The sequence below is a fragment of the Chiloscyllium punctatum genome, chromosome 32 (genome assembly GCF_047496795.1).
Source record: "Chiloscyllium punctatum isolate Juve2018m chromosome 32, sChiPun1.3, whole genome shotgun sequence".
Classification (NCBI taxonomy): Eukaryota; Metazoa; Chordata; class Chondrichthyes; order Orectolobiformes; family Hemiscylliidae; genus Chiloscyllium; species Chiloscyllium punctatum.
In genome coordinates this window covers 63,825,696-63,851,733 of record NC_092770.1, presented here as the reverse complement: position 1 = coordinate 63,851,733, position 26,038 = coordinate 63,825,696, and the positions used below count along the sequence as shown (strand labels likewise).

The following is a 26,038-nucleotide window of genomic DNA, read 5'->3' as shown; positions in this document are numbered from 1 at the left end:
ATTAAAATGGTTTCAGACAGGAACCATCCAACTTTTATCAAGGTTTCACTTTGTAAACATTGGTTAGAAAATACAAGCCCTCCTGGCTCAGAAGTAGGGTCTCTACCACTGTGCCACAAGACCTCACAACTTTTATTTAAGCACTTGCTGGGCATTGTGGGAGAAGCTTTAAACTTATTGGTTAGTCGAGGAATTTTTCATCATCCATTACAGGTATTATGACACACCTCTAGAGCAGGTAGGACTTGAATCTGTCTTCTGACTTAGAGACACTATTACTAGACCACAATGAACTCCACTGGTTCAGTCAAGTTCCTTTATTAACCTATTTCTCTAACCAACTTGTTCAGAGATGTTATTACACATCTCTGGAGCAGGTGAGACTTGAACCCAGGCCTCCCAGTCCAGGGTAGGAACACTACCACTGCACCGCAAGAGGGCGCTGGTTGAGTCAACCTATTTTTCTAATCAACCCATTCAGAGACGTTGTTACACATCTCTGGAGCAGATGCAACTTCAACCCTGGCATCCTGGTCCAGGGATGGGAATACTACTACCAGATCACAAGAGTGGACTGTTTGAATCAAATATAAATACACAAACCATTTTCAACTAGCTATAAACTAAACTGTTAACTCCAACAGCTTAACAGAGGCCATCAACTCAAATCCACTAACTCTAATTTCCACAACTCAAATTAATACAATGCTTAACTGTCTACTGGAAAACTTTCCACTGGAAATCTTGAACGAACACAAAACACACACTCGTCAAGAGAGAAATTGCAGCTGTAAGGAAGAAAGATAGGTCAACATATCAAATGAAACCCTTCTGCAAAATTAGGAAACAAAGACATTACTGTAGCTACCACATATTGGCGAGGGCAGCCCTCCATGAACTCAGTGCAGCATCCATTTTGGCCTCCTGTACCCCAGTTTTCCTCCTCCAACTATTGATAGCCATACTCCTTATCAAAGCCAGCTCGGCCCAAAAATTCTGGAACTCTCACTTTAAAATCTTTGTCTCACTCCCTTTCTTTAAGACACGACTGGAAACCTAATAGCTTTAGGTCTGACTGTCTTAATATCGCAAGTGCCTCAGTGTCAAACTCTGCCTGGTAAACTCTTATGTAGCACTGTGAGACATTTTACTGCCTTAAAGGTGCTACACAAATTCAATCTTTTAAATTGGGGAGGAAAAAAGGTGAGGTCAAATATTTTATATTACTGGTGCTCCCCTTAAGCAGGTTGCTGTACATATAACCTTTTACATTTTTTGTGGCTCAAGTACTTCCTTCTTGCAACCCCATTTCTGTCTACACTCAAACTAAATTCCACAGATACTGGCAAATGTTGCATTTTTGACAGAATTCAAAGGCCATAAGAGCAACTTATTTCCCCGCATAGTGAAGGAAAGAGGACAGCAATCATTAGTTGGAGCTACTCACCGCCAAATCATGCAAACAATGAGTGACCTTACCCTAGCTCGGAGATAGCCTAGATTGGAGTTAAAGAGTGTAAATACATAATTCTGAAGCATCAACTCCATTTGGCCCTTGTATATGTTTTTCTGTTGATAAAAACAGAAATTAAGGGTTAGCTGAGTAGATGATGCAAGAGGAAAATGAAATGCACAATACGGTGAGGTAACTGTCAAATAATATTAAACAGAGCTTGAAACAGAGAGCTAGTGTCTTTTTCTTAATTCGTGGGATATGGGTGTCACCGATAAGGTAGGCATCTGATGACCATCCCTGATTGCCCTTTCCTTCTTCAATCACCTCAGTATATTTGGGAAAATACATTCAGAGTGCTGTTAGGAAGTTATAGGATTTTGACCCAATGATATTGAAATAATCACAATAGAGTTTTAGATTAATATTCTGTGCAATTCGGAGGAGACGGTCCAAGTGATGACAATCCCCTGTATCTGCTATCTTTGTCCTTGTAAGTGGTAGAGATCATGTGTTTAGGAGGTGTAACAAAAGAGACCAGATGAATTGCTAAAGTGCATCTTATAGATGGCACACACATTAGCCATGGTGTGCCTGTGTTTAAGGGAATGTATTTTAAAGGTGGCGAATGGGGAACTAATCAAATGGGCGTACCACCCTGGATATATTAAACTTCGTAAGTGTTGTTGAAGCTGCACTTCCCCAGCCAAGTAGAGAGTATTCCATCATATACCTAACTTGTGCTTTGAAGATCTTGGAAAAGGTTTGGAAGATCATGAGGCAATTTGCAGAATTTCCAGCCTCTGACCTGCTTTTGTCACCATAGTATTTATATGGCTGTTCAGTTAAATTCCTCATTAATGGCAAATCTCAGGATGCTGCTGTTGGGAGGGTTCAGTAACAGAAATTCCATGGCAAATCAGCTAAAGGACTTTAGACGTTCTGGTCTTGAGTTGATCAAAACCTAGTACTACTGTAATTCAAGGGTTACTTGTAACTTATTATTAAACCTCAAATGTTGTTCAAATCTTGCTGCACAAAGGCACAGATTATTTTGGTGCCTGAGACTTTGTGGATGCTCTGGAGCTGATTAGTTTTCCACAACTTTTTGTCTTCACGCTAAGACTGATTTTCATCTGTGGAGAACGTTCCCAGATTCTGAATGACTTGAATTTTATTGAGGTTCTTTGACCTCAAACATCTGTGACGTGAGCTCAAAATCAACTCAATTGAGGGCCTGGAAGCCTTTGTTGGCTTGAATATGATCCCACATGGTAAAGTTAACTCCAATATACATGAGGAGAAAGTGAGGACTGCAGATGCTGGAGATCAGAAGATCCTGAAGATCCAGGATCCTGGAGATCCTGAAGAAGGGCTTATGCCCGAAACGTCGATTCTCCTGTTCCTTGGATGCTGCCTGACCTGCTGCGCTTTTCCAGCAACACATTTTCAGCTCCAATATACATGAGCATGGTAGAAACAGAGTATCTTTTGTGAGAAATGTGTGTAGAAGAAAGTGCTCAACCAAATTTGAGGCTGGCATAAAACTGCAGGCAAGAGTGTAGGAGCTGTTCTTTATTTCGAACAGTGTTGTTGTCAGTCTTTGCTGCTTGATGCTGATTATGTTCAAATATTATGTAGAAAATGCAGGTAAGGTCAAAGTAGAATTTGTACTAAGGGATGCTGTATCCTTTCAGAATTCAAGATGTCTTTATTGTTTTGTCAAGATGCACTGACAACCTTTAGTGACAGGATATTACATATACATTTACTTGTCCAAAATAGTTTTGCTCTTTCATAAATACAAAACTGTACAGATGAAATAATACATGTTTTCCATTGTGGGCCATGAGAATTGTTAAACTCATAAAATGTTAAGTACAATTATCGTGGTTGAGCTAAATGCTAGATGTGTCTGGCATTTCTTGATACTACACATTTAGATTCTAGGTCAGAGACAGTACTATCAACATTTAGAAACAGATTATCGAGTTGTTCCTTTCTCCCTTTCTTGTATGAAAATGCTTGCTTTTGTGAGGGAAGCCTCGGCAGAATGACGAATTCACTTGCATGAACCTAGACAATGAGTGCCATCAAACTATTTTCAGAGACAAGAGCAGCAAAGACCAATCCCATCTGTTCAAGATGCAAGCATGTCTGCTCTGTAGACGTCATTAAAATCTTGCAAATCAAATGGTGGATATTCAGCCTATTGTGCCTCTGTCAACTCTTGGAAAGAGTTATCCATTAGTCCCAGTCCCCAGGTCCCTGTAAAGTACTGGATTTCTCTTTTTCTTGCCACCTACGGAGCCCAAGTATTTTCCAGCAAAGATCAGCTAACAGCACAGACTACACTTCAAATGTAAAAGCTTCTGATTCCTTCAGCTCAGCTTTCCACTGGCTAAATGTTGGCTCAGTGGTTAGCACTGCTGCCTCACAGCACGAGGGCCCCAGGGTAGGATACTCTTCGGAGGGTCGGTTGGGACAAAGGGCCTGTTTCCACATTATAGAGAATCTAATCTAATCTCAACTGTCAAGGCGAACTTGACACAAATATCTTTATTTATCCACCTACTTTCAGCAGAATGTCTGCCAGAGAACCGATTACATGCAGTGCTCCATCCTTCTTTCGAGGATCACCACTCGGGTCTGTCAAGATCTGGTAACAAAAGCTCATCATCTTTGGCAAAACCTACAAAAGTCAAGGCAGTTAAAAGGGACAAAACATGAAATTAGGATGAATGATTTTCAAAATAAAGTTAGCAATACAGTTAATGTTTACTGTTTTCAACTAATTTATAGAGGGATCTACATTAGGAAATAATTGGGTATTAAACTTGAAATTTGCATCAGGTTTTAGGATCTGGTCAGAGTCTTACAGCACGGAGATAAACCCTTTAGCCCACTCCGTCTATGCCGACCAGGTTTCCTAAACTGAACTAGTCCCATTTGGCCCATTTCCCTCAAAATGTTTCATAACCATGTACCTGTCCAAATGCCTTTGAATCTTGTAATTGTCTTCACCTCCACCACTTCCTCTGGCAGCTCATTTCATATATACACACCCTCTATGAAAAAGGGTACCTCAAGTCCCTTTTAAATTTCTTCCCTCTCACCTTAAAGATATTCCCTCTACTTTTGGCCTCCCCTACCCTAGGGAAAAGACCTTGATTAATGCCCTCATGATTTTATAAACCCCAGGAAAGTCCAGGCCTTATAACTCAAATCTTCCAGTCTCGGTGATATCCCTGTAAATCATTTTACACCCTTTCCAGTTTAATAACATCCTTCCAAAGCAGGGCAACCAGAATTGTATGCAGTATTTCAAATGTGGCCTTACCAACATCTTGTACAGCCATTACATGACGTGTCAACTCTTGTACTCAATGCTCTGACTAATGAAGGCAAGCATGCCAAATGCCTTCTTCACAATCCTGTCTACCTGTGATGCCACTTTCAAGGAACTATTACCTGCACCACTATACCACTAATTTTGGTGTCATCCGCAAACTTACAAACCAAGTCTCCTACATTCTCATCCAAAAAATAGTTTATATAAATGACGAAAAATAGTGGACCTAGCACTGATCCTTGTGGCACACTGCTGGTCACAGGCCTCCAGTCGAAACAACTCTACCACCACTCTCTGCTTCCTACTGTCAAGCCAATTTTATATCCAATTAGGTTAGCTTCCCCTGAATTCTATGTGCTCCAATTTTACTAACCAGCCTACCATGCAGAAACTTTTTGAAGACCTAGCAAAAAATCGATGTAGACAATATCTACTGCTCTACCTTCATTCATCTTCTTGGTCACCTCTTCAGAAACTCATTCAAGTTAGCGAAACACAATTTTCCACTCACAAAGCCGTACTGACTGCCTGTAATTAGTCCGTAATGCATGTAGATCCTGTCTCTCAGATTCCCTCCAACAACTTACCCACCAGTGACGTCAGGCTCACCAGTCTGTTGTTCCCTGGCTTTTCCTTGTAGCTAGCCTTTCTTAAATAATGGCACAACATTATCCAACCTCCAGTTTTCCAGCACCTCAATGATACAAATATCTTGGTTAGGGGCCCGAGCTTCCCACGATGTCCTGGGATGCACTTAGAGAGTCAGAGAGATATACAGTACAGAAATAGACCCTTTGGTCCAACCCGTCCATGCTGGCCAGTTATCCCAACCCAATCTAGTCCCACCTGCCAGCACCCAGTCCATATCTCTCCAAACCCTTCCTATTCATACACCCATCCAAATGCCTTTTAAATATTGCAATTGTACCAGCCTCCACCACTTCCTCTGGCAGCTCATTCCATACATGTACCACCCTCTGCGTGAAAATGTTGCCCCTTAGGTCTCTTTTATATCTTTCCCCTCTCACCCTAAACCCATGCCCTCTAATTCTGGACTCCCCGACCTCATATAAAAGACTTTGCCTATTTATCCTATCCATGCCCCTCATAATTTCATAAACCTCTGTAAGGTCACCCCTCAGCATCCGACCCTCCAGGGAAAACAGCCCCAGCCTATTTAACCTCACCCGATAGCTCAAATCCTCCAACCCTGGCAACATCCTTGTAAATCTTTCCTGAACCCTTTCAAGTTTCACAACATCTTTCCGATAGGAAGGAGACCAGAATTGTATGCAATATTCCAACAGTGGCCTAATCAATGTCCTGTACAGCCGCAACATGACCTCTCAACTCCTGTACTCAATACTCTGATCAATAAAAGAAAGCATACCAAATGCCTTCTTCACTATCCTATCTACCTGCGACTCCACTTACTAGGAGCTATGAACTTGCACTCCAAGATCTCTTTGTTCAGCAACACTCCCTAGGACCTTACCATGTATAAGTCCTGCTAAGTTTTGCTTTCCCAAAATGCAGCACCTCGCATTTATCTGAATTAAACTCCATCTGCCACTTCTCAGCACATTGGCCCATCTGATCAAGATCCTGTTGTAATCTGAGGTAACCTTCTTCGCTGTCCAGTACACCTCCAATTTTGGTGTCATCTGCAAACTTACCTCTTATGCTCGCATCAAAATCATTTATCTAAATGACGAAAAGTAGAGGACCCAGCACCGATCCTTGTAGCACTCCACTGGTCACAGGCCTCCAATCTGAAAAACAACCCTCCACCACCACCGTCTGCCTTCTACCTTTGAGCCAGTTCTGTATCCAAATGGCTAGTTCTCCCTTGATTTAACTTTGCTAACCAGTGTCCCATTGGGAACCTTGTCGAACGCCTTATTGAAGTCCATATAGATCACATCTACCACTCTGCTCTCATCAATCCTCTTTGTTACTTCTTCAAAAAACTCAATCAAGTTTGTGAGACATGACTTCCCACGCACAAAGCCATGTTCACTATCCCTAATCAGTCCTTGCCTTTCCAAATACATGGTGGGCGGCACGGTGGCACAGTGGTTAGCACTGCTGCCTCACAGCGCCAGAGACCTGGGTTCAATTCCCGCCTCAGGCGACTGACTGTGTGGAGTTTGCACTTTCTCCCTGTGTCTGCGTGGGTTTCCTCCGGGTGCTCCGGTTTCCTCCCACAGTCCAAAAATGTGCAGGTCAGGTGAACTGGCCATGCTAAATTGCCCATAGTGTTAGGTAAGGGGTAAATGTAGGGGTATAGGTGGGTTGCGCTTCGGCGGGTCAGTGTGGACTTGTTGGGCCCAACTTGCCCACCTCTGACGTCAGGCTCACCAGTCTATAGTTCCCTGGCTTGTCCTTACCACCCTTCTTAAACAGTGGCACCACGTTAGCCAACCTCCAGTCTTCCGCACCTCACCTATAACTATCAATGATACAAATATCTCAGCAAGAGGCCCAGCAATCACTTCTTTAGCTTCCCACAGAGTTCTACGGTATACCTGATCAGGTCCTGGGATTATATCCACCTATATGCGTTTCAAGACATCCAACACTTCCTCCTCTGTAATATGGACATTTTGCAAGATGTTACTAGCTATTTCGCTACTTTCTGTATCTTTCATATCCTTTTCCACAGTAAATACTGATGCAAAATACTCTTTTAGTATCTCCCCCATTTTCAGCAGTTCCACATAAAGGCCGCCTTGTTGATCTTTGAGGCATCTTATTCTCTCCCTAGTTACCCTTTTGTCCTTAGTGTATTTGTAAAAATCTTTGCATTTTCCTTAATTCTATTTGCCAAATCTATCTCCTGTCCCCTTTTTGCCCTTCTGATTTCCCTCTTAAGTATAGTCCTACTACCTTTATACTCTTCTAAGGATTCACTTGATCTATCCTGTCTATACCTGATATATGCTTCCTTCTTTTTCTTAACCAAACCCTCAATTTCTTTAGTCATCCAGCATTCCCTATACCTACCAGCCTTTCCTTTCACCCTAACAGGAATATACTTTCTCTGGATTCTCACTTCCCATTTTCCAGCCATCCTTTTACCAGCGAACATCTGCCCCCAGTCAGCTTTTGAAAGTTCTTGCCTAATAGCGTCAAAATTGGCCTTTCTCCAATTTAGAACATCAACTTTTAGATCTGGTCTATCCTTTTCCATCACTATTTTAAATCTAATAGAATTATGGTCGCTGGCCCTAAAGTGCTCCGCCACTGACACCTCAGTCACCTGCCCTGCCTTATTTCCCAGATCAGGTTCTGGGGATTTATCTATCTTCATGCGTTTTAACACATCCAGCACCTCCTCCTCTGTAATGTGGACTCTTTTCAAATCATCTCTATTTAATTCCCCACAATAAATGCTGACACAAAGTATTCATTTAGGATCTCATCCATCTCCTTTGGTTCCACAGAAAAACAGCCTTATTGATCTTCTTTCCCTGGTTGCTTTTTTGCCCTTAATACACCAATAAAATCTCTTGAGATTTTCCTTGAACATATCTGCCAAAGTTATCTCATGTCCCCTTTTGCCCTGATTTCCCCCCTAAGTATACTCCTAAACCCTCTGTACTCCTCAAGGGATTCACTTGTTCCCGGCTGTCTATGCACGACATGTGCCCCCTTCTTTTTCTTGACCAGAGCCTCAAGATCTCTAGTCATCCAGTGTTCCCCACTTCTGCCAGCTTTGTCCCTCACACTAAAAAGAACATATTGTCGCTGAACTCTAGGTATCTTGCTTTTGAATGTCCTGTTGCCTGAAAACAGCCTCCCCCAAGCAACTTTTGAAATTTCTTCTTTCATACCATCAAATTGGCCTTGCCCCAATTTAACACTTCAACTTGTGGACCAGACCTGTTCTTTTCCATAACTATTTTTAAAACTAATAGAATTATTGGCCCAAAGTGCACCCCCCATTTGTCCTGCCTTATTTCCCACAATTAGGTCAAGTTTGCCCCTTCTCTAGTAGGGCCATCTATATATTGATTGAGAAAGTTTTCTTGTACACACTTAACAGAGTCCTTCCTATCCAAGCCCGGAACAGCACGGCAGTCCCAGTCTGTGTGTGTAAAGTTAAAATCCCCTATTATAATGCGATTATTCTTACAGCTATTTGCGATCTCCCTACATATTTGCTCCTCAGCTTTCTGATGACTACTGGAGGCCTGTAGTACCAGTTCCATCAAAATGATCACCCCTATACTTCTGAGTTCCAGCCATAAAGCTGCACTGGACGACCCCCTAGGTATACCCTAAGTATGCTTCCCTAATCAAAAACGCCAGTTCCCTCCTCTCTTGCCTCCCCTTCTATCCTTTCTGATAGCATCTCTTTCTTCAGCCATGTTTCTGTAATAGCTATGATATCCAGTTTGGTGCAGTTGCTCTATAAGCCTTACACAAAATTTCCTAGTCAGCAGCATGCAAATGCTTGATACTTGCTTCAGAAGGTGCAATCCCTGTTCTCCTCAGAGAAGAATTTCCTTCAACAGCAAATTTGGCAAAGCAAACTGATGGGTAGCCTGCCCTCAAGGTTCTACCATTCCTCTCTGTGCCCACTTGCATGGTGACATGGTGACAGGTAAGTCTGCTCCAGAAGTGGCTCTCTTTTACATGGGAAGCCCTTGGCCTCCACTCCATATGCAACAGATCCCAGGTCATAGGATCACAAATAAAATTTTAAGGCATAGCAAGTTGATGAAACAACTCATCACAAAGGTTTTGATGCATTGATAAATTATTTTAACAAGTTCTTAGAATTCTGTATATTGTGACACAAGTCCCAGACAGAATGAAGATGATGGGATGATTTCTCCATCAACTCTGGGATTGATTTTGAATACACATTTCTGTGTAACATTTCTCCACTCACTGTATTTTACTGGAGAAATCATCACACGTATATCAGGAAGCTTTGCTGTACTTTTGGTCATGAGTTATGTTTATAATTCTTGAAGGGTCTGCTTAAAGGTTCTCTTTGCTAACAAAATAGACAGTTTTCAGTGGTACATTGCTTAAATTGAAGAGTTCGCTGAATAAACACATTTTGCTGTACTAATTCTCTCCTCACCTCCAACCATTTCACCAATATCGTGAGGTCAAGACGCAACTGATTTTTTTTAAAGAAAGGTAAGTCAGATATTGCTGCAGTCACATCATTCTGATTATACATCAAAAGTGCTCGTTATTATCAAATTGGAGAAAACCCCACAAGTTGTGATTGTCCTCAAATTTGTGCCACTCAGCTGTTAATGATGCCAAAACTGTGAAAAGCATCTTCCTGCTGTGAGGCTCCTCTTGCAACTTAATACCTATTGGGAAATTGGTATTTATGACATTACTACCAATTATCTCAGCTGCAAATCAATGAATGTTGTAAAGGACTTGAATAACAGTGCGGTTTACGGCCCTGACATATTACTCAACCTGGAGGCCCATCCACTGCAGCAATAGCACTAACTTGCATAAAATAGCCTGAAGTCAAGTATAACTTTCCAGACCTCAAGAGCTAAACAGTGTTGTTTCCCGAATCAGAATGGTGCTGAAAGCTTCAAACTGCAGCTCAAGGACATTACATTTTAATAGTTGCAGAACTGAATCTCACTTGAATCAGAAGTGGTGCCTCACCTCCTTTCTTTTCTTTGCAGCAGTGTAGAGAAAGTTCTGGGCTGCAATGGTTGGAGAGACATGGTCCTCGAATACATCTGAAAAATATTTAAACAATCTACGAATAAACGCAACTGCAGTTTTCACATACACTAACAAACAACTACCATTGTACTGCCCAAGAAATTATATATAGAGTCATAAAGTCATAAAGAGACATACAGCATGGAAACAGACCCTTCGGACCAACCTGTTTATGCCAACCAGATATCCCAACCCAATCCAGTCCCACCTGCCAGCACCCGGCCCATATGCCTCCAAACCCTTCCTATTCATTTACCCATCCAAATGCCTTTTAAATGTTGCAATTATACCAGCCTCCACCACTTCCACTGGCAGCTGATTCCATACCCGTACCACCCTCTGCGTGAAAATGTTGCCCCTTATGTCTCTTTTATATCTTTCCCCTCTCACCCTAAACCTATGCCCTCTAGTTCTGAACTTCCCCACCCCAGGGAAAAGACTTTGTCTATTTATCCTATCCATGCCCCTCAAGATTTCATAAACCTCTATAAGGTCACCCCTCAGCCTCCGACGCTCCAGGGAAAACAGTCCTAGCCTATTCAACCTCTCCCGATAGCTCAAATCATTCAACCCTGGCAACATGCTTGTAACAGTTTCCTGAACCCTTCAAAGTTTCACAACACCTTTCCGATAGGAAGGAGACCAGAATTGCATGCAATATTCCAACAGAGGCCTTACCAATGTCCTGTGCAGTCGCAAAACGACCTCTCAACTCCTGTTCTTAATACTCTGACCAATAAAGGAAAGCATACTAAACGCCTTCTTCACTATCCTATCTACCTGTGACTCTACTTTCAAAAAGCTATGAACCTGCACTCCAAGGTCTCTTTGTTCAGCAACACTCCATAGGACCTTACCATTTAGTGTATAAGTCCTGCTAAGATTTGCTTTCCCAAAATGCAGCACCTCGCATTTATCTAAATTAAGCTCCATTTGCCACTTCTCAGCCCATTGGCCCATCTGATCAAGATCCTCGTAATCTGAGGTAACCTTCTTCCCTGTCCACAACACCTCCAATTTTGGTGTTAGCTGCAAACTTACTAACTATATCTCTTATGCTCACATCCAAATCATTTGTATAAATGCAGCAACTATTTTAATTATCTTAACTTCACAATTAAATAAAACTTTCTTTTGGCTGAGACAATAGAGAGGAAACAGAAATCACTGTCTGGTTCTCTCTGTTTTTAGAAATATAGAAGAAAATCGATAGCACAATCAAATCCTGGGATATTTTTGTGGACCTCACCAAATTTCATCCGAATGTATTCATATGGATCCTCCTGCCAGAGCTCCTCATCTTCATCTTTGTAACACATCAACGGGAAGGCTACTTCTTCAGAAATGCTCTGTATCAATAAAGGGTTTGGGCAGGGTAGGATGGGTGGGGTTTTGGGGGGGGTGGGTGGAGGGAGGAGTGCAAATGACATTGATACATTGGTAGCAAGAATGTGAGAAAGATGGAGAAAAAAGCAACAGCTTCAGAAGTTTCCTTTTTTTTTCAAAATCCCTTAATCCAAATTTATCCAGCAGAAAACGGTCTGCAACTATAAGTAGACAAATAAAATTAAATTAGGGAATAGATTGAAGAACACACACACACACAAGCATAAAGCAGTGCTTTATTTCTGTCCTATACTGCGAGCATCATAAGTGATCATTCTCATGCTGTAAACAAGTGTCATAAAAGGTTTGTAACTTTAGAATAATAATGCATTGAGAATGGAACAATTAAACGTGCTTATAAAGAAATATCAAGGTCCAAGCAAATCACTGGACTGATTCATGACATTCTTGTGATGCAATGGAATAACCAAAGGATTCCATTAATCCTCTCATCAATCTTTCTCCCAAGCATTTTGGTCACTCTGCCTAACCTCTGATCCTCTGGGTCCACTCAAGCTCAACCCCTTTCCTATCAAGTACATTATTAGCTCCCACTTAACCTTTTCAAGTATTAAAGCTTCCTTCCTTTCCATCTCCATACCGATTGTGTCAACACCAAGACAGTCCTAGTTTATCATTCAAAGGAGCTGCACAGTGGAGTCTGTGGTCTGGTCATAAACTGTAAATCCCAGCTGCTGTGACACAGGGATAGCAAGCTAAATAAAGCTGCCTCACGATCACTGAGTTCATGACACAGTGAAATCAAAACCTCAAAACTGGTCAATTATTCCGAACCAGACTTTACAAATAATAGATCCTAGACATCAAGATTATAATTTAAACAAAAAGTAACAAGCTATGATTAAGAATGTAACTTTAGTTGATCACAGACAAACAACAAATCAATCTAATTAATATCTATGATCTAAGTCCAATTTCCTGCCTGGAAACAACATTATTCCTGCAAGAAGTTACCAGGAAGAATTCAAGATGACTGACAGCACTCCCTGGCTGGGAGGCAGAAGATGGGAAATTATAAGCAGTTAGCCTGACCTCAGACATTGTTAAGATTTGAGCGTCTATCATTGAGGATGAGATTGTGGACCAGTAGAAGTGCATGGAAAAGGCAGTGGCTTAGTGCTATTTTCACCAGACTATTAATCCAGAAACTCAGCTAATGTTCTGAAGACCCATATTTGAATTCTGGAATTTGAATCCAACAACAAAAAACAAAATCGGCAATTAAGAATTTACTAATGACTATGAAACCATTGTTGATTGCCCGAAAAGTGGGACAGCACAGTGGCTCAGTGGTTAGCACTGCTGCCTCACAGCACCAGGGACTTGGGTTCGATTCCAGCCTTGGGCTGTTGTCTGTGTAGAGTTACACGTTCTCCTTGTGTCTGCATGGGTTTTCTCCGCATGTTCTGGTTACCTCCCACAATCCAAAGACGTGCAGATTAGGTGAACTAGCCACGCTACATTGCCCATGGTATTCAGGGATGTGTAGGTTAGGTGCATTAGCCAGGGGTAAATATACAGCAATAGTGTAGGGGAATTGGTCTGGTTGGGTTACTCTTCAGAGGGTTGGCGAGGACTTGTTGGGTCAAAATAGCCTGTTTCCACACTGTAGGGATTCTATGATTCCATGAAAAATCCATCTGACTCACTAACATCCTTTAAGGAAGGAAATCTGCCACCCTCACTTGATCTGGTCTACATGTGACTCCAAACCCACAGCAATGTGGTTGCCTCTTAACTGCCTTCTGACCAATTAGGATGTTCACAGACATGTTCACAACAATGATCCCAGGAATGAAAGGCGAAGCATTTGAGGATCTGGGTCTGTACCAGATAGAGTTTCAAAAGATGAGGGGATCTTATCAAATTTTACAGAATACTGATAGGCTGGATAGTGTGGAGAAGATGTTTCCACTCAGGAGACCACAACTAGAGGGTACAGCCTCTTAGAACTGAGATGAGGAGGAATTTCTTCAACCAGAGCATGATGAATCTGTATAAGTCATTGCTGCACAAGGCTGTGGAGGCCAAGTCATTGAGTGCTGTTATGCCAGAGATTATTGATTAGTAAGGGGGTCACAGGTTATGGAGAAAAAGTAGGAAATTGGGGTTGAGAAACCTTTCAGCCAAGATTGAATGAAGAAGCAGACTCTATGGGCCAAATGGCATAATTCGTCTCCTTTACCTTATGGCCTACAAGGCACTAGGCCCTGTAGAGAGAAAATAAGCAGCTGAGTATACTAGTAGACTATTATGGAATATACTAGTATACTATTATGGAATATATGGAAGTTAATTTGGCAGTTATATAGTTAACATAATGGAGCAATGCATGCATAGGATCATGTAACAGATAAGCAATAAATGAGCTCATACTGAAGACAATGGTAGCGACACTGTGAGAGGCGAGTGATACAGGAGCTAACGCTAGAGACAATGGTAGTGTAATGTGATAGGTTAAGTATAAAGTAGCTGACCAGTGCGGCAGAAGATGATTAGTTGGAAGGACAAAGCAAGCTGGTATGATTGGTTATGCTAATGACACCACATAAGCACAGGAACTGGAAAAGTATAAACAGTCGTGTCCCCAAGAATTGGGGGCAGTTTTCTGATTGTCACAGCTTTTGTTTGCAAATAAACGTTTAACTTAAGGATTTTCTGCGTGATCTTTCAACAACAATATCTGGTATATTAAGAACTGATCAACAGTGAAGTTTGTCAGGTCAACAAACCAAGAATAACCAGTATGTGGTAGTATCCTTACCTCTGGACCAGAAGGTCTGGGTTCAAGTCAAATCTGCTACAAAGGTATGTCACATGCTTGAACTGGTTGAATAAAAGTGTCTAAAACTAGCCAGTACAATCTATGAGTTTGGTGAATTCAGTTTAAGCACCACATCCACACGATTCCCCTTATTAATTTTCTGACATGTAAAGGTTACTATTACAAAGAGGATTCTGTAAAAGACAAGTAGCATGCATAGCTTATTTGTAGTTCAAAGAGAAGTTCAAATACATGAAAAGGCTACTTAACTCAATTTCCAGTCTGATTTGCGTCAGTTGATGTTAAATGGGGGTTCTGTCTAGGCCCTACCTTCTGGAATCCCTTCCATAAAACCTTTCCATCTCTTCCACTCCTTTAAAACATAAAGCTTTTTTTTTGCTGCCTGTCCTAATATTTTGTATTGTTCAATGTCCAATTTTGTCGGATGACACTCCATTACTGCATTTTTAAAAAGTGTTAAATAAACTCCAAGTTGTTTTAGTGGAAGACATGAAACTATAACAAGCCCAAGTGCACCTAGGCCAATGGAGAAAAAAAATCTAAACTTTACAGAAACATCCCAACAGCAAAGAACCAGATTTTCAATAACTGGAGTCTCATCCTTTGCCAGCAAGTAACAACGTACAAATGTAACAAAATTAGCAGCAAGCACAGATATACAAGGCATAGATGTTGCTTACCTGAATGTGTGGCTTCATTTGTTTCCACGTGAGAGAGTGGTTGACACCTTGGTTCAGGTAATTAAGGACTTGCTGCAGTACACGAGGTGCAACATACTGTTTCTGTCGGTACTGATCGATCAGCTTGAGTAACACCTGGGACAAGAGAACATCGCCAATGAAGCACACCATCTAACTAGACATAGGGCAGGCCAACTCAGATGTCTCGTATTCACTTTAACTAGAAAATGGTGCTTGGGTGAATGCTGAGTTTTAAGCTTATTATATGGGCTGGTTTTTAAATTTGAAATCTGAGATTCTAGTGATGTTTAAAAAAAAGCTGCTCCTGCCACAATTCTGCAGTGTCAAAAAAATTCATAACTTGTTTTCTTCACTGGAAACAAATTAATTCCATAACAATTGGATTCAATCAATGAGAATTAACAGTGATGTTATTACCTCGAATTTCGAGCACGCAAACTAATCATTTGTCTCATAAGCTCTCTGTCAATCTTTATGCTCCACATGAGCCTTCTCCGACCCATCACTATATCTGTACACACTTTCTCTCTCATGTCCTTAACTAGCTTTCCTTTAAGTGGTATTTACGGTATCAACCAGGGATAGACAGACATATCCCCTGTACCTATAACTTGAAAATAAAAGAGAAATAGGCAGACATTTAGGTCAGTGCCTAGCTCAAACTCACTAAATCTGATTTATCGGGGTGGGACATGAAGAGAAGGGAAAAACTGTGCCAAATCTTGGAGGAACTGCTCAACATATGTAAGTAAAGCCCTTGAACACATTTTCAGCTGAAGGAGATGACAAAAGGGAGATCCAATAAACTCCATATGGGTGACACTTCCAGCACTCAATTATAAAGCCGAAATATGGACAAAAGTGTTCAACCTGGCATCCCAATGAAAGGTAATCTATAGTAACAGCCTCAGAGAGCAGAAAAGTGGGATAAAGTAAACAGAATGAATTGCACAACCTAGCGATGAACATTCAACCAATAATCATAGATTGCATGCTGTTTCATCTCTTGTATCTGTCACCCTACATGCTGCAGCCCAGACCCCTGGAAAATGGACACACTGCAAATTAATTGGCCTGATAACTTCCCCAAAACAATTCAAAATCAGGAGGAAATGACTGTGGTCTAAAGCAGTTTTTCTTTTTGATTACACTGATTTTCAGATGGATAACTGATTGCATTCAACTGCAGCTAAGCTTTTAGTGGATTTGAGAACATTTCTTCAAATATTTTCTACATCTCATGCTTCCAATTATAAATTAAGCATGTTGATTGCCAGATTAGTTATTTATTCCAAACATTTGCTATAAGTATACAAGCTTTTCCTGATACATAATCAAAACATAACTTGTCTTTATTTCGAGTCATTCTTTTATCTCACTTCCTGATAAAAATAATTTCACCTGCATATCATTTAAGATTTTGTGCACCAATGAAGTCTTCACTAAACTGCTAGTTTGCCAGGCTTGAAGTTTAAGCTTCTCTCATCTTTCCTGTTAGCTGAGGGATAGATAGCGAAATGTAATGATTTGAGGTAGACAGAATGTCTGAAATAGAAAACAAACAAATTCCCCTATGACCTTGTAAATAAAGCCAGTACTCACTGTAATACTTGAATTACTTTGGCTCGTGATTGAGTCACGAGGTGTGACTCCATATTAAGAGCTGAACACAATGTAAACTGACATATCAATGCAGTACTGAAGGAGCATTACATTGTCAGAACTGTGTTCCTTCGTGCAACATTAAACTGAGACCCATGTGTTTTGTTCCAGTGGAAATAAACAATAGCCTGCTGTGCTATCTTCAAAGTAAGGAGTTCTCTCTATGTTCTAGCCAACAATTATTACACAAATAAAACCAATAATACCATTAAAACAATTGAACTGATATTTATCTCTTTTTGGCGTGAGATTGCTGGTGCAGATTACGTAACAACCATTGTATTCCAAAAGCTAATCTGTTACTTTGGAGGCACGATTTTGGAATTTAGACACAGAGCAGATAACAATTAAATAACTCAGATATGGACACAGAACCAATTTTACATAGTTGACACTGAACATCCCAAAAAGGTCATTTCAAGACAATCATAATGCTCTTACCTGCTGAATACCTACAGCATATGTCTTAAAAAAGAATTCTGAAAACTCATTGTACTCTTTTGTTACATTCCCAGGACTTCCATATCTGCAGAGAAAGTGATTTTTAAAAGCATAAGAAAATGTCATGGTCAAATTATAACAAAATAGGAATGAATTTAAACAGGTTGCAATCTAAATGTAAATGTTTAACTTTTGGTTTAACTTATGAGACAAAAATCAGTGTACCCTATAAATCTATTCAGTTCATGAGATACATTCATGAAGGAGCAGAAATAACAATGCAACTTCAGCAATAAGCTGCTTTGGAATTAACACAAGTGCTGTTGCAGTCAATCAGCAAAACCCAAACTTTTTATCTCAAGACTAATAGAGTACGCATCAGGCTTTGAGACAATCTCTGTTGTATTCAGGTCTTCACACAATTTCTATCAATTCTGGATCAGAACTAGAATTGTGCTTCCTGTTGTCAAAGAGCCAAGTGATAGTGGCCAGTATGGTGAAATGTCATGTTTCCCTGAGTTATGAATTCCATAACGCTCTCTTTTTCTCTGTGGAATATTCCTCCACCAAAAACCTTTTCTGATCAACTGGCTTGTGTATGGCCTTTGGTCAAGTCAATCTGTGGTCATATACTACAAGACACAAGTGGGAGGCACAGCAAACTGACTCGATCTCAAACACCAACAATTTGCGTGAATCACTTTGTCTCTGATTAGCTGTTAGCCACAGCATCACTTTGAGAGTGGGAACTCACTACATTGGGAATGACCCCATTTCATCACCATTCTCTCGCAAATCTTACTCAATTTCACTGTTTCACTCTTCCCAAATTGAACATATTAATGAGGTAGAGTGCTCTCATCACTGGAATGCTAGATATTAACAGCAGCCAGTTTCTCTGGTAACAAGGTGGTAGCCATGAACTGTTTTTTCATGGAGAAAAACACCCTAGTATTCACTATCTCCCGATATAAAAGAGAACTGCTCCTCGGTATTGTGTACTGAGCTTCTGCTCCTCCTTTCTCAAGATAGTTTTCTAAGTTTAATGCATTTTAGAAACACAAGTTATTTTGAATGCTTGACACCTTTTTCACCACATTAGTAACAACTGGTTATATTTTGGAAGCTATTGCAGTACTGATTCATCAGTTGGTAATCAGCAGGAGGTTTCCTTGCCTACATTATACCTGATGCAATGACGCTTCATGGGGCTGAAGTCAATGTTGAGGACCCCAGGGCAATTCTCCACTTACTGTATGCCATTGTGCCGTGACCTCTGCTGGGTCTATCTTGCCAGTGAGACAGGTCATGATGGTGTTTTCTGAGAGACTATCTATGAAGTAAGATTCCACATATTACTACGTCACTATCAGGCTGCAGCTTCACTAGTCTGTGGGACAACTCTCCGAATTTTGGCACAAGCCTCCGATATTCCTAAGGCGAACTGTACAGGATTAACACCATTGAATTTTAGATTAGATTAGATTAGATTACTTTACAGTGTGGAAACAGGCCCTTCGGCCCAACAATTCCACACCGCCCCGCCAAAACGTAACCAACCCATACCCGTACATCTACCCCTTACCTAACACTACGGGCAATTTTTTAGTATGGCCAATTCACCTGACCTGCACATTTTTGGACTGTGGGAGGAAACCGGAGCACCCGGAGGAAACCCACGCAGACACAGGGAGAACGTGCAAACTCCACACAGTCAGTCGCCTGAGGAGGGAATTGAACCCGGGTCTCCGGCGCTTATTGTTTCTGGTATCTAGTTTGACAACAAGGGGCCGCTGTAGTTTCATTCCTGCTTTGAGATATTCTAGCGGTTGACACAACTAAGCTCCTTGATAGGCCATTTCAGAGGGCATTTAGAGGTTTTTTTTCATTACCAGACCAAAGAAAGGGCAGAAATAACAGTTGACAAGAAGTGCTTCATTTTAAAGTTACCAATTTCTGGAATAAGTTATTAACTTGTGCAGCACGTGGACAGGTATATTTGTTGCAAGCAGTCAAAAGAGGTGTAGATGGACATCTGCATGCAGTGCGATGACCCTAGTATTCGAGAACAATGATGCCAATAATAAGTGGAACACTATTAATGATGGTTGATAACTTGAAGGTCAATGTGCATTGGATATTGCAGACTACAAGCCTCAGATAACCATGTTCTCTGGTGCTGCTGATTCTTTTGTCTTACACCTTGCCTTTATAATTCATGAATCAAGTCCCTTCCTCCGTTAGCTTTCCTTCAATATCTGCTTGTCCGATGCCAAAGTCAATGACTTTTTCAACAGTCAACAGCCATGTTGTAATTGCTTCAACTGAATCTTTAGTGTGCTCTTTTGGAGCCTCTGTTATGTGACTTGCTTTCTTCTGCCAGTTCTCCATAAATCACCTTCTACCAAGCATTGCTCATTGATACCAAGTGAATTGACTGAGGCCAGTATCTCTTGGAACCCGCCTTAGGGGAGAGGTTGAAAAGGAATTACAGTTCTTTTCCTAAACTAAAGGAAGTAAATGATGGACATTGTGTGATGGGAGAGACGGAGGATGGGGTGTGTTCAAGATGGAATGGGCGAGGTGGGTCAACTTATCTCTTTCTTTGCAATACACTCGTGTGAAACAAAATTACAGATGTTCTGGTTTCATCTCCTTAAATTAAATGCAGAAAAAGGGAAAGACAAAATTTAGGGCTGATATCTGAAAGTTTTTAACATAAAATCATTTATTCCTGGAATGGGTCAGTGATTACAATTATGCAATCCTGCAATCAATTAACAATGATTACAATTATAAAATCCTGCAATCAATTAACAGCTGGATATTTTGACTTTCTGAGATACATGAGTTTAGATGTGCTAAACAATACATTTTTTGATCTACCTTTCAAAGAGTCTTGTAACCAAGTGCAAAGCCCACTTCTTACACTTCCACCATACCAGCTCAGGCCTGTCATCTTCATCCACCTGCAATGTTTCCTGTAAGGTTAAGGAACAGCTGAAAATGCATTCAACTACTTTTACTCCATAGCATACAGTATATTGCACATTCACTCATGTAAATGAATAGTCACAAAGTTATGACATTTCTCAATTTTTCTGGATATTCAACTAAGTGTTACACCATCACTACATCTTCAGGGTAGTAGTGTAATGCTGCACTGTTATCAAGGAAATCAGGGTTCACTAGATTTTTTTTGCGTTCAGTTCAGAATCAAGTTTCAGTTCAGGAAAACAAGTGCATCCTAGCAAAAGGATTTTGGTTTGTAAAACCTCAAGTCACATCTGCAGGAAACTTTGAGCTATCAGAACTGAAGAGGGACTTAGGCCATCAGAACTGGAAAGTAGCCTCTCGGCCGTCAAAACTGAAGAGTCTGTTAATAAGATATTAAAGAGTTAAGACAGAAGCAACAGTTTATTGGGATTCAGTATCTGTAACAGATATTGCTGGGAAACAAGTTAAAACTTTTTTCTGCCACTTGTGTTAAGATCTTTCTAAACTATAATATAGAATTTTGTTTTGCTTCCCTTTCAGTAAAAAAAAGCCTTTTGATGAAAAGCCTTGTGTGAATATGTTCAGTGACTAACCATCATTCTCACCAACTGCAAAAAGCCTCATTTCACTCTGGGACCCCACTTTTACAGTATTAACATTTGTTAGCATCATAACAATATGCTAAATGTTTCAGGCCAAAACACCAAAGTGTACACATTGTTATTAGTTCTATCCTGTCACTTTTTAAAATTCATTTGCTTGAACAGCATTTATTGCCTGTCCCTAGTTGCCTTTGAGAAGGCAGTGGTGAACCAGCTTACTGAACCGCTGCAATTCACATCCCGGCAGACAGCACAATGCCATCAGGAAAAGAGTTTCAGGATTTTGACCCAGCCACACTGAAGGAACAGTAATATATTTCCAAGTCTGGATGGTAAGGGGCTTGGAGGGGAACTTGCAGCTGGCAATGTTCCCATGTATCATTGCAGTTGTCCTTCTAAATTGAAGTGGTCATGGGTTTCAAAGTTGCTAAGGATCTTTGGTGAATTTCTACAATGCATCTTGGAGCTGGTACACACTTAGGTACTGAGTGACAATGGTGGAGGGAGCGGATGGTTATGAAAGTGCTGCAAATTAACGAGTTGCTTTATTCAGTGATGATCATGCCACTGAATGTTAAAGGGCAATGGTGAGATTGTTTCTTTTTGAATATGGTCATTGCCTGGCATTCATGGTGCGCAAGTATCTGTTGCCATTTTTCAGCCTGGACCAGGTCATGTTGCATTTGGACATGTACTGCTACAGTATCTAAGCAGTCGCAAATGGTGCTGAACATTGTGCAATCATTAGTGAACATGCCTACGGTAGAGGGAAGGTCATTAGTAAAGCTGAAGATGCTGAGGCTTAGGACAATTAAGAGTACCAGCAGAATAATATCGTAACATGTGCAACTATCCAAAATAAAGTCCTGATGAAGGGCTTATGCCTGAAACATCGATTCTCCTGCTCCTCAGGTGCTGCCTGATCTGCTGTGCTTTTCCAGCACCACACTCTCGACTAAAGTCATGGTTTCCCAAATTAAAAGAAGTTATGATGCTATTGTTGGAACACTTGCGATTTTCTTACTACCTCTTGTACCATTCCTCATTTTCTAAGTGGCATGTCGGCAAACATGGTATTCCAAATTTTCACACCACAGCAACAGATTGTTGTACCTCTGGTTAAGCCAGTTGTGCAGTCTGGAACCATCTGTAATTTCAGACATCCATGCCAAATGGCGTGTTGACAAGAATTATTTATAAACTGACCTATTTTGACTTGGGGAAAGAAAACTATGAGATGGTTTTCCCATCATTTTTCTTACTTATGTGTGATGGGAACAGAAATGCTCTTTCTAGAAGATGCCCTGTCCGACAACAGCCAGCTTTTGAGCTACGAGATCATGGCTCCTCTGTCCTCACTTTTGCCAAGTCCACCAGATCCACCATTGGGTGGATCCACTCATAACCCAGAGTGGGCCAACTGGAGCTGGTGCTCATACAACAGCATGGTCAACCACACCCTGGGGTCATTCAGACATCCCTGTGATTCTATTAGTACTAATATGCTGCTAATTATTGTTTTTTTGGCATGTATTAATTTCAGTCAGTCCCAACCCCGAACTGAATGTAATAGTTTCCTGGTGACATTGGTGTGCTCGTCTCTTTTTCCATTGTTTATAATAATGTAGAATAATTCTTAAGCATGTCTGTGATTTTCTTGCTTTCATTGACAATATCATCGCTATGATTTTCAAGGAATTCACATTGTTCCCAGTTATCCTTTTTCCTAATAGCTGCAAAGAGAGAATTAATGTTGATGGTTCTTATTATTTGACAGTTTCCTTTCACACTCTGCTTGCAGCTCGGAGAATTTGCTGTTGTCACTCTTTGCTGTTCTTTGTACATTTCCCATTCACCGTATTTGTGCTTAATTTTACATTTTAAATACATTTCCTTTCCCTTTTACATTGTCTATTAGTTGTGCCTTCCTGTTTTTTTCAGCAAGTAAATCACGTACATTTTGAGATATCAACTGTTTCTATGTCATTTTAAAATCTGTTTCACTGGTCGAACTTTTTACTCATTAACAGATGTATCTCATGATTAGATTATTGTGGATAGTCTGTTTCATTACAGTGATGGCAGCCCTACCTAAATATAGATACTTAGATGATGTTTTGGATTTCCTTCCTTTAAACACTATATTGATCTAATAACAATCATAAGAGACAGATAGTGAAGCAGTAACAAGAGAGATGGGACAGAGGGAACAATTGGGAGAGAGGAGAGAGAATACAAAACAAAGAACATTAGAACAAACATTTTAGAAAAATAGAGAGAAAGAAGAATCAGACAAATGGACAAAACAAAAATGTGATAGGAAAGAAAAGCCAAAATAAGAGAGCATAATCCAGACTTCAGGCAAATCTTTGAATATAGAATATGCTAAAGGTCACATTATTTCTGGCCTCTTAGTCCAGAAGTCAAAAGGTGTGGTGCTGGAAAAGCAGCATCCAAGGAGCAGGAGAGTAGACGTTTCGAGCATAGGCTCTTCATCATTTCTGACCGCCTGTGCTTTTCCAGCACCACACTTTTTTGACTCTGATCTCCAGAACCTGCATTCCTCACTTTCTCCTTTTTAGTCTAGAAGGTTGGTCACCCTGATTTAAATCAACAAAAATGTACAGGAGCTGGTTTTGGACTGGGGTAGACAGTTACCTGATGAAGGAGGAGCGCTCTGAATGCTAGTGCTTCCAAATCAGCGTGTTGAATTATAACCTGGTGTTATGTGAATTTAAACTACATCAACAAAGGCAAAGTAATTTGTAAAGAACAATCATCCTTTTTTGACAGAGCACAATGACAGGAACTTGATGCATTACTTAAGAGACGGAGGTTCAAAGCTAGTCTTAGTAGGACAGGAAGTTCCCGTATGACTAAAATGTCTGGTATTTTCAATCCCTCTTATTTCATAGAATCAATAAATATAACTGTTGTTCCATCTGCACGCACGCATGTGCACACACACACACCAATAGAAATGGGCAAGAGGCACATAATACATAAGCACTACCCAATTAGACGTTCAATACAACAAAGTAAACATTTCATTTCAAAAAGCACTTACAGAAGGAACATCACGGTCAATAATTGTTCGGAATATTTCCATCCATTGAGTCATGGTTTGTTTATTTACCAGTTGCAGTGGTAGTGTGTACTAGCAAAAGGGAGCCAGAGACACAAGTTAGTTGAACAAATCTCCAAAAACTAAATCAAACTGTCAGAAATTTCTGGTTAGAGATGTAGTCCTTTCCATTTAGTTACTTCATATTTAACTGATGAGTTCCAAGATCAGTCAAACACACAACAATGAAGATTGCCAAATGCTCTGACTCAAAAGTTAATGAACAGTAGGGCTATACAACTTAATGATAATGGAGGGTAAATATATCCGGGAAAAATAACTGAAGAAGAGTTTGTTTCATCTTACCTCTCCCAATGTAAAATCCCAAGACAATGAGTAAGTTTATTACCAGAACCATAACAATGATGGAGGATGGGAGAAAAGAGAAACTCTTCCATTTTTACCTTCTTTAGTGATTCACTTTTATTTATTCATGGGATAAAGGTTAGGCCAGCATTTACTTCCTATCCCAAATAGCACTTGAGAAGGTGGGATGCGCTGCCTTCAGGAAGCACTGTAGTCCATTTCATATAAGCACATTCACAATGACATTAGAAAGGGAGTGCCAAGTCTCTGAAACAGTAACAGTGAAGAAATGGAGATATATTTCCATGTCAGGGTGGTGATTAGCTCAGGTAGTAACTTGCTGATGTTCTGCTGCCCTTGGATTTAAAATGTGCTGTTTCAGAAGCCTTGGTTAATTTTTGCAGTGCATCTTATACGTGGTCTGTAGCTCTACTAATAAGTGTCATAAGTCAAGGGAGTAAATGTTTGTGGATATGGTATTAATCAAGTGAGCTCTTTTGTCTTGGTGGGGTCAAAGTAACTGAAAGTTCAATATGGACTCTCAAGTTTTTTTTTTAAAAAATGCTTATTTGCATGAAATCACAAGACTGGTAAAAACTGATAGCTTTTCTGTAGAGAGGTCCTAGATCATATTTTTGCATAGTGAGTAGTTTGGAGAATGGAAACAATTCCAGGGACTGTTTTTGAGCAGCAAGTAACGTGGAGAGTGTCTTGTTTAATAGTTGGAGGGAAGCTTTTGGAGAACACGTTGAGTTAGAGAAAAGTCTACTAATATCAGCGGAGTTGGAGGAAAACTTACTAACAACAAGTTGTCCAGCTCATCTCTCTCAATTCTGAGTGGAAAATCCTGTTATTGAGTTCAAGGTGAATCTACTCCTTCTTTTGAAACAGGGATTGAAGAAACATCAAATTTACAATTCCTGATCAAACTGTGCCTGCAAGACTCCAGAGACAGCCATCCATGATTAGTGTCAGAAATCAGAGCAACAAACTCCAGACTCTTCTACGCTTTTTATGTGCTTTTGTTTATAAGAATAATCTATTGGCTAAGTATTTTTATTTTCAGGGAGCCAATCTTTCCAGAAAAACTTATTTTATTTCCCTTCCTTTTTGAGAAGAGAGAAAGTGTTTTGCATGTGGAAATTGTTTAACAGGGAAGTGTTTATACTTCTATATCACTGTCTATGTTAACCAATTGTTGCACCGTAATCAAATAAGTTTTGTTTCGATAATAAACTAATATTTATGCTCATTACGAAACCTGGTTGATAGATCTTGTTGTTTAAGTAGGTAAGAATTTTAATTGGTGATCCTTGTAATTAAAAAAAGTATTTTTATTTTATGTTTTGTTCCATGGAATCGTGGGACTACAGTGATGGTATACTATCCTACAGCTGCAGTTTAACAGTTACATGAATACAAAGATTTTTTAATAACAATCATCACCAAGGAGTAAAAGCCTCCTCTGTGTCAGCCATTAGCACAGGGTA

At 40.3% G+C, this 26,038-nt stretch overlaps 1 protein-coding gene across 2 annotated transcripts in view; it reads right to left on the bottom strand.

Moving 5' to 3' along the window:
- The window catches only part of ipo8 (importin 8), a 95,243-nt gene that overhangs the window by 35,811 nt on the left and 33,394 nt on the right, over positions 1–26,038 (bottom strand). For both annotated transcript variants that reach the window (XM_072552523.1, XM_072552522.1), the window contains 8 exons: positions 24,186–24,275; positions 20,406–20,500; positions 17,520–17,604; positions 15,396–15,530; positions 11,773–11,872; positions 10,461–10,537; positions 4,029–4,145; positions 1,480–1,569 (listed from right to left, as the gene is read on the bottom strand). In XM_072552523.1, the coding sequence (XP_072408624.1) occupies positions 1,480–1,569; positions 4,029–4,145; positions 10,461–10,537; positions 11,773–11,872; positions 15,396–15,530; positions 17,520–17,604; positions 20,406–20,500; positions 24,186–24,275 (789 nt within the window). The remainder of the gene's footprint in view (positions 1–1,479; positions 1,570–4,028; positions 4,146–10,460; positions 10,538–11,772; positions 11,873–15,395; positions 15,531–17,519; positions 17,605–20,405; positions 20,501–24,185; positions 24,276–26,038) is intronic.